General features: G+C 36.9%; 2 protein-coding genes across 20 annotated transcripts in view; one reads left to right on the top strand and one right to left on the bottom strand.

Annotated features, from left to right (window-relative positions):
• Positions 1-4983, top strand: part of LOC309506119 (serine/threonine-protein kinase DCLK1-like) — a 45989-nt gene extending 41006 nt beyond the window's left edge. For 2 of the 3 annotated variants that reach the window (XM_082179702.1, XM_082179703.1), the window contains one exon: positions 1504-4983. In XM_082179702.1, coding sequence (XP_082035828.1) covers positions 1504-1695 — 192 coding nt within the window. In that variant the 3' untranslated portion in view covers positions 1696-4983. The remainder of the gene's footprint in view (positions 1-1503) is intronic. The other variant, XM_082179704.1, reaches the window with a different exon arrangement.
• A 1554-nt stretch (positions 4984-6537) lies between these two features.
• The window catches only part of nbeab (neurobeachin b), a 295564-nt gene continuing 289063 nt past the window's right edge, over positions 6538-13038 (bottom strand). For all 17 annotated transcript variants that reach the window (XM_082179446.1, XM_082179444.1, XM_082179438.1 and 14 more), the window contains 4 exons: positions 10011-10112; positions 9722-9918; positions 8429-8580; positions 6538-8352 (listed from right to left, as the gene is read on the bottom strand). In XM_082179446.1, the coding sequence (XP_082035572.1) occupies positions 8262-8352; positions 8429-8580; positions 9722-9918; positions 10011-10112 (542 nt within the window). In that variant the 3' untranslated portion in view covers positions 6538-8261. The remainder of the gene's footprint in view (positions 8353-8428; positions 8581-9721; positions 9919-10010; positions 10113-13038) is intronic.

Below are 13038 nucleotides of genomic sequence, written 5' to 3' on the forward strand. Positions count from 1 at the left end.
GTCGCCCTATTTCCCGCTCCAATTTCGCTCCGCGCAGAAGTCATACAGGTAGGCTACACTATAATATAAAACTAACTATAATGTGGTAGAAGAAAACGAATGTGGAGACATCGTTTCAGTCAGTAAAGATTCATTTTGGAATCTAAAAAGACACATCTCTCGAAAACATGCAGTGTGCTATGTGAACACGCTGGGAAGAAAGCAAAAGGTTAGCAAATTGAATAGGCCTATGGTAACTTGTAACAAAGTGTAAATTAAATATAGCGTAATATTCAAACAATTGATACAAGCCCATTTAAATTTTAATCCTGCGCGCTGCGCAAAAGTTCAGTTATAAGAATGTTGGCCTAATAGTTCATTTAGCCAACTTTTAAAACGTTTATGTATATTTTTTTATATTTTTGTTTATATAAATTTTATTTATATTATTAGGCCCATTTATTCGTTTTATTTTACAGCAGTTTGTGTGTACAATGGATATAAGCCCATTTAAATTTTAATTGTGCGCGTTGCGCAAAAGTTAACTTATCAAAATTCTGGCCTAATAGTAAATTTACTTTAAAAAAATTTATGTAGGCTATATTTTTGTTTATATAATTGTTATTTATATTATTAGGCCCATTTATTCGTTAAATTTTACAGGACTTTGTGTAGGCTATATTCCTTATATAGCCTAGGCCTAATTTGTAATTTGAAATAAAACATTTCTATTTTGAAAAATGTTGTTGTTGCTCATTAGTTCTTTAGGAGGTAAGGCTGTGGTCTAAGCTAACAGTGATATACATGTAGATTTTTTTTTCCTTTTTTGGAGCGAGCGGGGGGCGATTTGAGTGGAGCGCGGATCAAACTGCGTTGAGCGCTGAGCGATAATGAGCGGAGCGGCCTGATGTTTGAGCGGGGGAGCGGAGGGGTGGACAGTTCCGTGAGCGATGAGCGGAGATTCTCACCGCTGCACTCCGCTCATATGCTCTCTAGTACTATATAAATTACAAAGGTTTAATTGGCATCTTTATTTCAAACGACCCGACCGACCGCGACCCGAATATCATTACAAATATTTTTGGATGACTCGTAACCGCGGGTAACCGCGGGTGACCGCAGGCACCCGCTCATTTCGGATCAACCCGCGCATCACTGATGTGTATGTGCGTCTTACATATAATATAGTTAAACAAACAAATAATGCTGGAAAAAAAAAAATGCTGGAAATAAAATGAGCCTTTTTATTAATCAGATGTAAGATAAAGAGTTCACTATGCTTGGTGCACTACTGTATATCTAAATAGTTCACTATCACAATATTTGCTTGTTTTTACACTTCAACCACAGTTCAGTGTTGATTCAAAGACAGATTTTGATGAAGTTGTCTTGCAAAGTCACTGTTTAATAATAATCCACTCACAACTGAAAACCTGTTTATCTCTGCACTATCCGAACTCTCCCCCCGTTGATTCCTGAGCAGTCATTAACATTCCCAATCTCCCATGCTCTCGTGTTCCCCAGACCACCCCTCTTGATAAGGAGAGGCAGGTTTTCAGACGAAGACGCCACCAGGATGTGAAAGCCACCCAGAGCACCTTCGCCTGCAGCCCCGGGACCGTCCCGACCCTCTCTCCGGCGGACTTCACCTCAGAGTCCGAGGACATTTCCCCCAGCTCGGCCGAGACCGTCCGCTCTCCCACATCACCGTTTTAAGCACACACCTAGTCTGGGCAGAAATGAATGGAAAATGACCTTTAAGTAAAAGGTAAATTGAATAGCAATGGATGACAGTTTTTGAAATCGAACGTTTTGCTACGTGGAACCGATGTGATTAACTAGGAGAGGATGGGAGAGGGAAGCAGCACACCTGAACAGGTGTAAAAATAATCTTTTGCTTTTAGCAGTTTTTCATCGGAAAGGAGAAGTCCTTGTCAGAGTTTTCGCTTCATCGTAACTACATGTTTGGTGCTACATGAGGTTTTGTTTGTAGACCATGGCTGCATCCGAAATCGCAAACTTCAATACTATATAGTAGGCGAAAAACAGTATGTGACAAGAGTAGTATGTCTGAATTCACAGTACTCATAAAACAGTATAGGCAAAAAAGTACCCGGATGACCTCCTACTTCCGGCGAGATTCTGAAGTGTGCATACGATGGGCACTTTACTATCCCATGAGGCCACAGGAGAGGTTTTGTGAATGGTAGTGAAGTGACAGAACCGACGCTGGTTGGTCACATGATAATGACAACATAGCAAAAATAGTATTACATTCATACTACATTCATTAGACGTACATATTCATACTTAGTACATATTCATAATAAGTACCTACTCAAGAGAGTATGCGATTTCGGACGCAGTACAGTAAACCACCTCTCTTTAACACCCTCTAGTGTTGGATAGAGAGTAATGCAGCCAAACCTACCACTCTGTTTCAAGTGTTCTCTCTCACACACACACACACACATATAAAACACATATTTGATCCCTATAAAAAGTCTCCGATGTCTTAGCATTTCCTCTTCCAGTGCAAAAATCTTGTATGTGGGTTTTTACCTTTTGTATGAACTTTATATATTTTAAATATTTTAGGTTTATACATTTTATTTTAACCTGATAACTATTTATTTCAGCATTTTTGAGAAACATGTTGGTTTCTGTCTGTCAGTTAGACATTAGAATGTTCTTTATAAAATGTGTAAAATGCCTGAATAGTTGAAGATTTATTGATGGACGTGGTTGTAGAAATGCTTGTTTGAACTTAAAATAATTGGTGCTGGTTTAAGATGTATGACGTTGAATGACTAGAAACTTGTCAGTCCAATCATAGATATATTTACGTAGATGCCTCATTGGCGAAGCCGTCCGCCATATTGGAACGGTCAAAGCCGGTCTGTGAACATTTCGAGAGCAAGTTGACTGAGCGTCTGCAACCGTAGTTAGACGCATGTATGCATATCTATATCTGCAATACACTTTAGCAGATGAATTTGCTAAACTAACACAATACAAAAAGACGAAGGTGTAGCTAACATAACATTAACATAGTAAAAGTAAAAACATTCAAAAGTACCACAGTAAAAACATGTAATGTTAAGACATATAAAACCAACACATTCTCACCTGTGAAAGTTTATCCCATTTCTTCGGGTGTTTAAATCTCAGCGGTTTCACAACCAGAAACTGTGCAATGTTGAGGCATCGTTGATTTTTACTGTGAGTGACGACATGCTGACCGTTCCAAGATGGCGGGCGCACCGATTGAATGTGGAATCTACGCATGTATATCTATATATGAGTCCAACTGCCGCTGCTATAATAATCTCTTTGTCAGTAAGTTCGGTTCTGTCACTAACACTCTTCATGAAGATAAATAGATTGTACAGCTGCTTACTGGAATTTGTATTCATTGTCAGAGCGCACACTTAATTTCCGGTTGACAAGAGAACAGAATGTATGATTTATTTAAAAAGTGTAACGGAACGGAAAACAAAAACGTGCTAAATGTACTCTAGAGATTTTAATGAGTGATTTTAATGTTTGGACTAAGATTGTATGTATTTGTCTCTTTTTTTGTGTGTAGTATCATAGTAAAAAAAACGTTGTTGTTTTTTTGCGTTCAGAAGTGAACTGACTAGCAAAAGGTCATTTTAATTTTGAATGTATCGTTTGTTGTTTTTGAAATACGACCACTGAATGATCAGAAGCATTTTATGTGGCGGAGACAAGAAAAACAGTACATAATTATTCACTTTTTAACTTAAGATTGTAAAACTATTTCAAAAGAGGATTGATATCTTAATGAAGGTGATGCTAACTAGCATAACTAAGTACGTTTTTTAAAAGCAGTTTATTCGTAACTGTTCAAATTCCAACACAGGGACCCATTTTATATTAAGTGTCTTAGACATACATTTAGTCATTTGATACAATGCACTTATTGTTTACATGCATGTGTTTTTACATTGTACTTATATACAAAAAAATACCTGCATGTAATTTCTGTAATCAGATCTACTGTACAATAACACTGTTGATCCTACACCTAATTCTACTCTTGAACTTCACAAAACTTGTCCTTTACCTTACCAGTCTCCCATCTCAAAATCAGCAAACGTGTTTTGCAATACAACAAGAACACAATAAGTACATTCATTGTGCAGTACATACAGTAACAATATTATCGTCCTGTAAATACTTAGAGGTTAAAGACGCCTAATATAAAGTGGGACCCAACATAGTAGTTGGCTACACACAGACACACACACAGACACATACTGGTCACTAATAAATTGATCTTCTGGGCTCAAAATATCTTGTATGTTTAGACAATGATTGTCATTTCTTTTGCGTTTTTCTTGGAGTTTGCACATTCACTGTAAAGGACCGAGTGTGTCAGTCTTGCATGTGTTCTGAGTATGAGTGATAATCATATCATAAAATAATCATTTTAAGATCCATTTACTGTACCATCCGTACATGTTGACCCCATCCACAAGCAACTAGTCTCAGTGAAGACCAGTCTTGGTTATGTTTGTTGCTTCTCAATATTTAACATTGTTAAACTGCTTATTGAAGCCTCCAGCATGTAAAGGCTTCCGGTGACGCCGTGAAGGGGTAAATGAAAAGCACAAAGTCTAAAAGAGTATAGTCCTTTAAGGTATAGCATGTATTTGCTTTTTAATTCAAATGTATCTGCTGTATTTGCTTGTCAAAATTAGCTAGAAAACAATCCGTGATCAACCTATTTTTGAATAGGATGTAGATCAAGTCAATATAATAAAGGAAATAATCTAGCTCATATGCAAAATTCAGTGCACAAGCATTGATTACACGTTGTATATTTGTATAGATGTATATCCATCGCTTGTCCATTGTCTCTCCCATCAAATGTAATTTAGGCTTGACTTCCTGGAAGAAGAGTCTTTGCTTCCAAGTAGCATTGAACAGTGGTGCATTCAGCAACAAGCCAAACCTGTGAATAAATGATTCCTCAAGCAGAAACCTGTTTTTATGTCTGTTTTTGTTTGCTGAAATTGATCATCAAAAAAATTACAAATGGTATTTTCTGTGGAAGTCTCAGGAGCAAAAAAATGTTTGTCCAATGATAGGATGTCCTACCCTCCTGTCAACTAATGTTCATTTTGTCTTAGTCCCGTGTTAATTATCCTTGTTAGTTTTTATCATACTTAGTCAACCTTATCCTATTTATTTATTTTTTTCACATTTTAGACGACTAAAAGTCTCGGCATTTTAGTCTAGTTTTAGTCAATGAAAACGACATGTTGTCGTAATGTAGTACCCGCAAGGTCTGTGTCAGTAGAGTATCTTGTTTATCTTTACAAAAAAAAAAAAAAAAAACGTAAATGTGGTGCTTTCTGATGATTAAAACATAATTAATAATTGTAAAAAAATAAAACATGATATAAAATGATTAAATATGAACCAAGGAAATTGCGGCGAAGTTGAAAATTGAGTGTTAACGCATTATATTACAATTGTTAATGACATTGGTGCCGTCTCGTCTTAGTCGTCAACAAATATATTTCGTATTTTTTCATACGAAATTAACACTTCTGTCAACATACAGTATGTTTTCCAATACGGATCTTCCACCGACATCATCAGCGCATATAAGGCTATGCAGAGTTGTAGACGGACGATCACTGAGCACCACAAACAACCAGCAACAGCCTTTTACAGTTCCTCCTGTCCTGAACCAAAACAATGAACTTATGCAGCGTTCATGCCATGTCGTAGATACCGTAATTAAGAGATGACAACCCGTGACGTTACTCTGAGTCCTTGGACTCGGAACTATGTGTTTCAATGGCGAAACTATCAATGGCGAAATTAATCTGCAGCAGTCAGGAGGTAGGTCGGTGCTCTTTAAATGGTTTATGCTCATTATTATTGTAATATGTTATGTGCTTTGAGACATGACGTAGTTTAAAGGTGAACTAAGTCAGTAGCGGTTTTTGTATGGCAGGCGAACGGGGACAAAAGTCTTTAAACGAAACACGCACCGTTTGTCCGCGTTAACGTGACAACACGCACAGTAGCCAATGAAATGGCTGTATTTGAGACTATATTTGCATATGTGTCGCGATGGTACGTTGGTATATACTGTAGGTATACAAACATCTCATGTTTATTCATGAAGGATGTCGTAATGGTATACTGGTATGCACATATGCAAACATCAGACGTTATATTTGTTCATGAGGGATAATGCATTGGTAAGCTGTGAGTGATGTCAGTCTTATGTCATGATTTGTCATGCCCTTTTAAGTTGTTCGTTTAACGTTCTTTCTCATGGTAGAAACGGACTCTGATGTACACGTTCATGTGTTTTGGAGAAGGCATGGCTTTGGAGACTCTGAAGGGGTGGGATCTTATGCTTTTAAATTTAGCTTGCTATTGCTAGCCTGAGCCTCTCAGAAATTGCCAACCCTAAATGATTGAAAATATTGTTTTATTCTCAAATGCACATGTAGCGCACTAACGCCATGCACTAAATGCACTAATGCAAGGGAACAGCACTCAATGCAGTACATTTGATCATCTTTTATTATCAATAAAAAGTAGGCTGATACATTTCATCACAATGATTCACTAGGACATACTGAACAGTTTGAACTAAAAAGAAACGAACTTAAACATATCTGCTGAATTAGCAGGCACCATTACTTGCAATGTCAATGTTCCTGATGGAAACTGTTCACATCAAATAAATCATTTGAAATCTGAGGCATTTCAACATAAAAATGACATTAAGGTAAACTCATTTTTAAGGTTTTAAAAATAACCATTGCTCAGTATATCAAATCTAAATTGCTATTCTTGTAAATAAAATGTTAACTATGGCACCATATTTATTGTGTGGCTTGGCAAAAAAACTCAATGCTTTGTCTTCTTACAGCAGAATATTTCACATATTTGCACTAAAACGATTAAAAATAGTTTAGTTTTTTTGATCCATAAACTCTGAGTAATAGATTTGATTTACATTATGCAATATAATTAAAGATGCGCATACATTGTACATAATGTATTGCTTACAGCAGTGAGTTTACAATGTTATTTTCTGTTATCAAGTGCAATTCTGAAAGATCTTGATGGCAGTAGACAATTTAAGACAGTAAAATAATATAACAAATGATGTTGAGCATACCCTCTTCATTCTCAAAATACTTTGACATCTTGAGAAAAACTAAAATTCAGAGTTTAACAAATGATATACACTTGGTGTATTTGAATGTAAAACAGCAAAAAAAAAAAAAAAAAAAAAAAAAAACGTTAAAAGTGCAAATACTGGTTTAAAAACCTCACTGTTTTCTTTTCACATGTGTAAAACATATATATAATTTTAAATGGTAAAATTGCACAATAATTACAATGATATTTGCCCATTTGATCTATTCCAGCACCATCAGCGTCGACCCTCATTTAGTGCTTGAAACGTTGAGTATTCCTGGACTTTAATGCTGCATCCATCGAGAAGTCCAGATGCAATCTGGTTCACAATTTGAAATGAAACACATCCACAACAGACAAACCATTCATCCTCGCACGAGAAGAATGACTGAACGAACATTACAGGACGTCACATTAAAACAAGAGCTTCTCTCTCTCTTTTTTTTCTCTTTGTAATCATATCAAAAAGCATTTGTCGATGTCAAATGCATGAACACAGGACAAACATAATTCAATTGCAGAATAGTTTAGAAAGCAGCCTCAGAGACAAGTTTGAAAGAAATAGTATAGCATTTACACACATGAGCTCAGCATCAGAGAGATGACATTTCATTATTTATTGTTCATGTAGCTTTTCTTTCCCGTGGGCCTGTAGAAAGAAAGTGAAATATGCTGGAAGCCAGTAGAAAATAAACCTCATAAAAATATTGTTATTGGTTCTCTATGCAAAGTGTTACTGTCAGTTCAAATGAAGGGACCGTGAGTAAAGAGGCTGTTTTCAACAAGACTATTGATGGCTCTGATGACATTTAGATCAAATAATTTGTGATGAAAAAACTGCTGGCCTCCATCTGTGCTCTCTTGATTCATTTAGAAATAATCATCTATTAATCGCTGCTGTGCGTGTTTGAGACATGTATACATCTGCTCAAGCAGCTGAGATCCCTTAAACTGCTGTGATTTCTCCAACTAGCCTTGTGTTTCTTCTTTCATTCCGTATGTTTTCTGTTGCTACGTCGCCTCCCGTAACGACACGCTACCGTGCCAGGCTGCAGATGCCCGTCATTGGCTGATCGCTCTCAGTACCTGTTCTGATGCTCAAAGTGCCAGCGATTAAAATCAATGTTGAAAGCCACGATGCTACCAGATGCCATGCCCGTGATCAGAGTCCTGGAAACACAGGAGACGACGTCAGGTTTAAAGCAGTTTAGGGTTTGCTGTATGTCTCTGTGTGGTAAAAGTGTACCTCTGATCATGTGACAGGTCCATGGCTCGGATGCCGGCGTCACAGCCAGGGTAGACGTACAGCCGCTTGAAGTCACAGGCCTGCCACACCTCCACCACCCCGTTATCTCCTCCAGTCACTAGATTCTGCCCATCACTGCTCAGGAGGACGGCCTGAGTGTGTCAAATCACATATCAAATATAGCTTGTTTAAGGTACACTATGTAACTTTTATTGTAACAATTGAAATAATGAGTCAATACATCATCAAGCCTTCTTCCAAAATGTGTTTTTGTCTTCTGATTCAATCTTATCATGTTGAAAAGTGGTTCAATTTACCAGAATTCACTTTCAGAATTCATCTTTTTCCTCAACAAACGGTAATGCGACTTCTGCCTTATGGCATTACTAGACCACTGAGGCTTTGCTACTGAGGGAATGCATTGACGTCATTTTCCCGCCGGAACACGGCCCCCCCAGCCGGACTGAGTGGCAAAAGAGCTTCTGCGTGACTGGATTTAATAGAGGAAACTGCGAAAACGCGAGTAAAAGAAATGATTATCGGTTTAAACTAAAGGTTGGACTCGATGTTGTGTTCCTTACAACTTACCAAAGATCCAGTGATCCATGGATATTGAAATGCAGCCAGGAATAGTGTTTCCTGACATTTATATGTGCCTGATTTCGATGCCGGGGAAATACATAAAGCAAATTTGCCTCTGAACGCTTTATATAAATACAATGGTTAGGTCTAAATCCATGTGATCACTTACAGTATATCAATGTTATATAGATCGTCATATCATCCAGCCTTAAAACTTGAATAGTTTTTTTTTGTCAGTGTTTATTTAAAAACATCCAATTATGTAGAATATACGATGGTAAATATTTAATTGATGAGTTGTCAATACAATATATAGGGTATGATTTTACCCCTAAATTCAGCATATTGACACATAATGATAACTGTAAATCCATCTTTCGCTGCCTGGAGTCCAATTGTTTCTATGATTTGCAGAGATCTATTTGCTTCTCTGTTCTGTAGGTTTTGGAAGTCTGTTCAAATATACCTCATATTTCTTGTCAAATCTAGTTGTACAGTCATTAGCAAAGCTCTTTCCCATTTTAGATGTGTTTTGTGTGTTTTTCGCGGCATTCACGCTGAAAACAAATGCTGCCGCTCAGTCTTTTTGCCACTCAGTGGGCGTAACCGCAGTCACTCAGAAATCTAAATGGTTCTTTTTACACTGGCATGTTTAGTATAAATGTAACCAGACCATCATGTGTATGATAAAGCAAAGAGCTGAGAACATACACGTGTGGAGTCGTTGATCTCCATCTGGGCCAGCAGTTTGCCGTTAATGCTGAAGTTGCAGAACTGCCCCCTGTCGTAGTAGATGATGCAGTGGCCCTCACTGGACACGGAGATCAGGCGGGGAAGCACACAGCTATCAGGGCCCTCCAGAGCCCTCAGAAGGTCCCCAGTGATGGTGTGGACCAGACACGGCCCCTCTGACAAACACACATGTCTGATGAGTGATGCTCTTGTAGAATTACACACTGCCTCAAATTATTTCATATCCCACAATGCTCTTCTTACTCACCTTTTGCTCCACTGATTACAATTCCCAGCTCAGCACACACTGACACACACACCACCTCATAGTCATGACCGGTCAGAACCGCACGGGGAGCTGGGTAATCACCTAGGAATGAGCACAGGAAACACACATTAGAATTAAAATTAAGATTAAAAACATGAGCACAGGAAACACACAGCAGTAAACTGAAATATAACAACAGTCGACGCATGCAGCAGATCCACGAGGCTAAGACCACGGGCTAAAATTAAACATACAATTTTAGGATTTTGAAATATAAAGTTTAAAAGCAAATACATAAAAATATGAAAAATATAAATATAAAAAAAAAATCTTACTTAAAAGTCTTAGACTTTTAGGATTTTGTCTTTAGGATTTTGAAATATAAAATTAAAATGATAGTAACAATAAATAATAATAGTATTAATAATAATAGATTAGAAAAATAAACTGAATTATAAATACATTATTTATAGGCCTCTAGTTTTAGGCCTAATAACATCTGGCAAAGGGACTACCGAGGAAAACTAGCCTTCGGGCTAATTTGGGTACATTTACATTCATGAATGTTGATTAATGTACACTGTCCCTGTTCTACACAAATAAAATGAATTAAAAAACAAATACTAAAATAGAAGCATTTTTATTAGTAGTCTTATACTTTTAGGATTTTGACTTAAATAGGATTTAGAAATATGAAAAGTAATTAAAAAGTTAAAACAACAATACATATTACTACTACTAATACTAATAGATTACAAAAATAAGCAAAATCAAAATAAATAGAAGCATTAGATTTTGAAATATAAAATTAAAATGATAATAAATAAATAAAAGCACAAAAAGAAGTATTCTTAGGCTTTTAGGATTTTGAAATATAAAATTTAAATGATAATAATAATGATGGTTAAGGAGAGACCCCTGATATGACTGTACAGTAGTACATAGTAAAGCGCTATATAAATGCCTCATTTCATTTCAATAATAAGATATTACAAAAATAAAATGTAAATAATGATAATAATAATAATAAACTTAAATAAAATGATAAATCAATAAAAGTAAATAAAAATAGAAGCACCTTCTCTAGATCCTGATGTACACATAATTAATATGATTTATTAAACTGCTATAAAAGCAACTGGATTAGTTTCAGCCGATTCTTACAGTGCATATGACCAAAACCAATGAATCTGATTGTGTCTGGAAGGTAACAAGCTACACAAGTCCACAAACACGATATAACCGATGTGAGGAAACCACAATAAAGCAGGTCAGGTGCCCTAGAGAACATCTGCTTAAGGAGGCGTCCCCCCCAAATGATCACCGGCAGTGGCCCAACAGCCTCTGGACCCCATACATTGTCACATGATGGATGAGGGGGAGGGAAGAGGTGATATGAGGTCATTTAAAGACACCTGTGGTACGTCAGCACCGGCTGGTCAGCTGCCATGAAAGGGCTCATTTTGGAAAAAGTGGAGAAAACTCATTTAAAATCTGCCAAGATGTGATATAAACTGTGTGGAATACATCCTCATCCCTATCACATCTACATTTTCCTTGTTATAAGATCCACTGCCTCTATTTCCAAAGCAGTTCATTTGAGAAATAACAGGTAGAATCATTAAAGTGCTCGCCCTCTTGGGTCTGTACCCATCACGCTTGAACACACTCTTATATTTGTACACACTGCAGTGAGTTAGAGAAGCAATTCAACCGTAAGGAAAACGGGGCCAGTGGTGTAATTAGCTTGATTTGTGCAGTGAGGAAGCAAAACAGTAATTATTAGCCGGGGGGATCAACATTATGTTTCTGGACGGATTAAACATTGCTTTTGGAGAAGGTGTGCGTGTTTCAATGGTTTAAAGGATTAGTTCATCCAAAATTCTGTCATCATTTACTTCATTGTGCGTACAGTACTGTATGTAATCCAAAACACATTTGACTCCCTTCTTTGGCACACAAAAGGAGAAATTTAAATAATGTAATGGACACACATCTCCATGCTATTACATTGAATGGGAAATTAAGCTTTCAAGCATCAAAATGGGTGTAAAAGCACCATAAAAGTTCCAAATAATAGATTCTTTTTTGCTATTATCTGCAACTTTTGTGGTGCTTTTGTACCCTTTTTGATGCTTGAAAGCTTCTCAAATACTAGATTATAAGTCAAATATATTATTCAATAGCATTGAGTGATGAACAAACCCAAACTCTACCATTTTTTTTCAGGATTCTTTCATCAATCTTAACATTATAAATGTCTTTAATGCCACTTTTGATCAGTTTAATACGGAGCCCCAAAAGGGACACGGTGGTCAGGAGAAAAAAAAAAAGTCAATGCTTTTTGCGTTCTCTGTTTTGCGTTCCCCAGAGAAACTGTGTTCCCTCGCAGAAACTTTTGCGTTCCACAGAACGCAAAGAGCATAAAAGGTTTTGCGGGCGAATGCAAAGTTTCTTGATGGAACGCAAAATGTTTTGCGCACGAACAACGTTTCTCGAGGGAATACAAAAATGTTTTGCAAGTGACCAAAGTTTCTTGAGCAAAAGGGTTTGCGAGCGAAAGCAAAGTTTCTTGAGGGAACAAAATGTTTCGCGAACGAACGTAAAGTTTCTCAGGGGAACGCAAAATGTTTTGCAAGCGAATACAATGTTTCTTGGGGGAACGCAAAATATTTTGCAAGCAAACGCAGTTTCTTGATGGAACGCGAAATGTTTTGCAAGCGAATACAACGTTTCTTGAGCAAAATATTTTGCGAGCGAACACAAAGTTTCTGAAGGGAATCCTTACTTGAATGCGGCAAGGAGCTGATGTCAAAATGTCAAGATTTTCAGTAAAAAAGACTGAAATTTTGGTCTTTTCCTCACATAAATGTATCATAGAGCTTCAGAAGACTTCTGGACTACTTTTATGATGCTTTTATGTCCTTTATGAAGCCTGAAAGCCTCAGTAACGATTTATTCCAATTGCATGGTAAAAGCAACAAATACAATTCTCCTCAGAAGACAGAAAATCAATACCATTTTTGAG

The sequence above is a fragment of the Leuciscus leuciscus genome (genome assembly GCF_965113295.1).
Source record: "Leuciscus leuciscus genome assembly, chromosome: 9".
Taxonomy (NCBI): domain Eukaryota; kingdom Metazoa; phylum Chordata; class Actinopteri; order Cypriniformes; family Leuciscidae; genus Leuciscus; species Leuciscus leuciscus.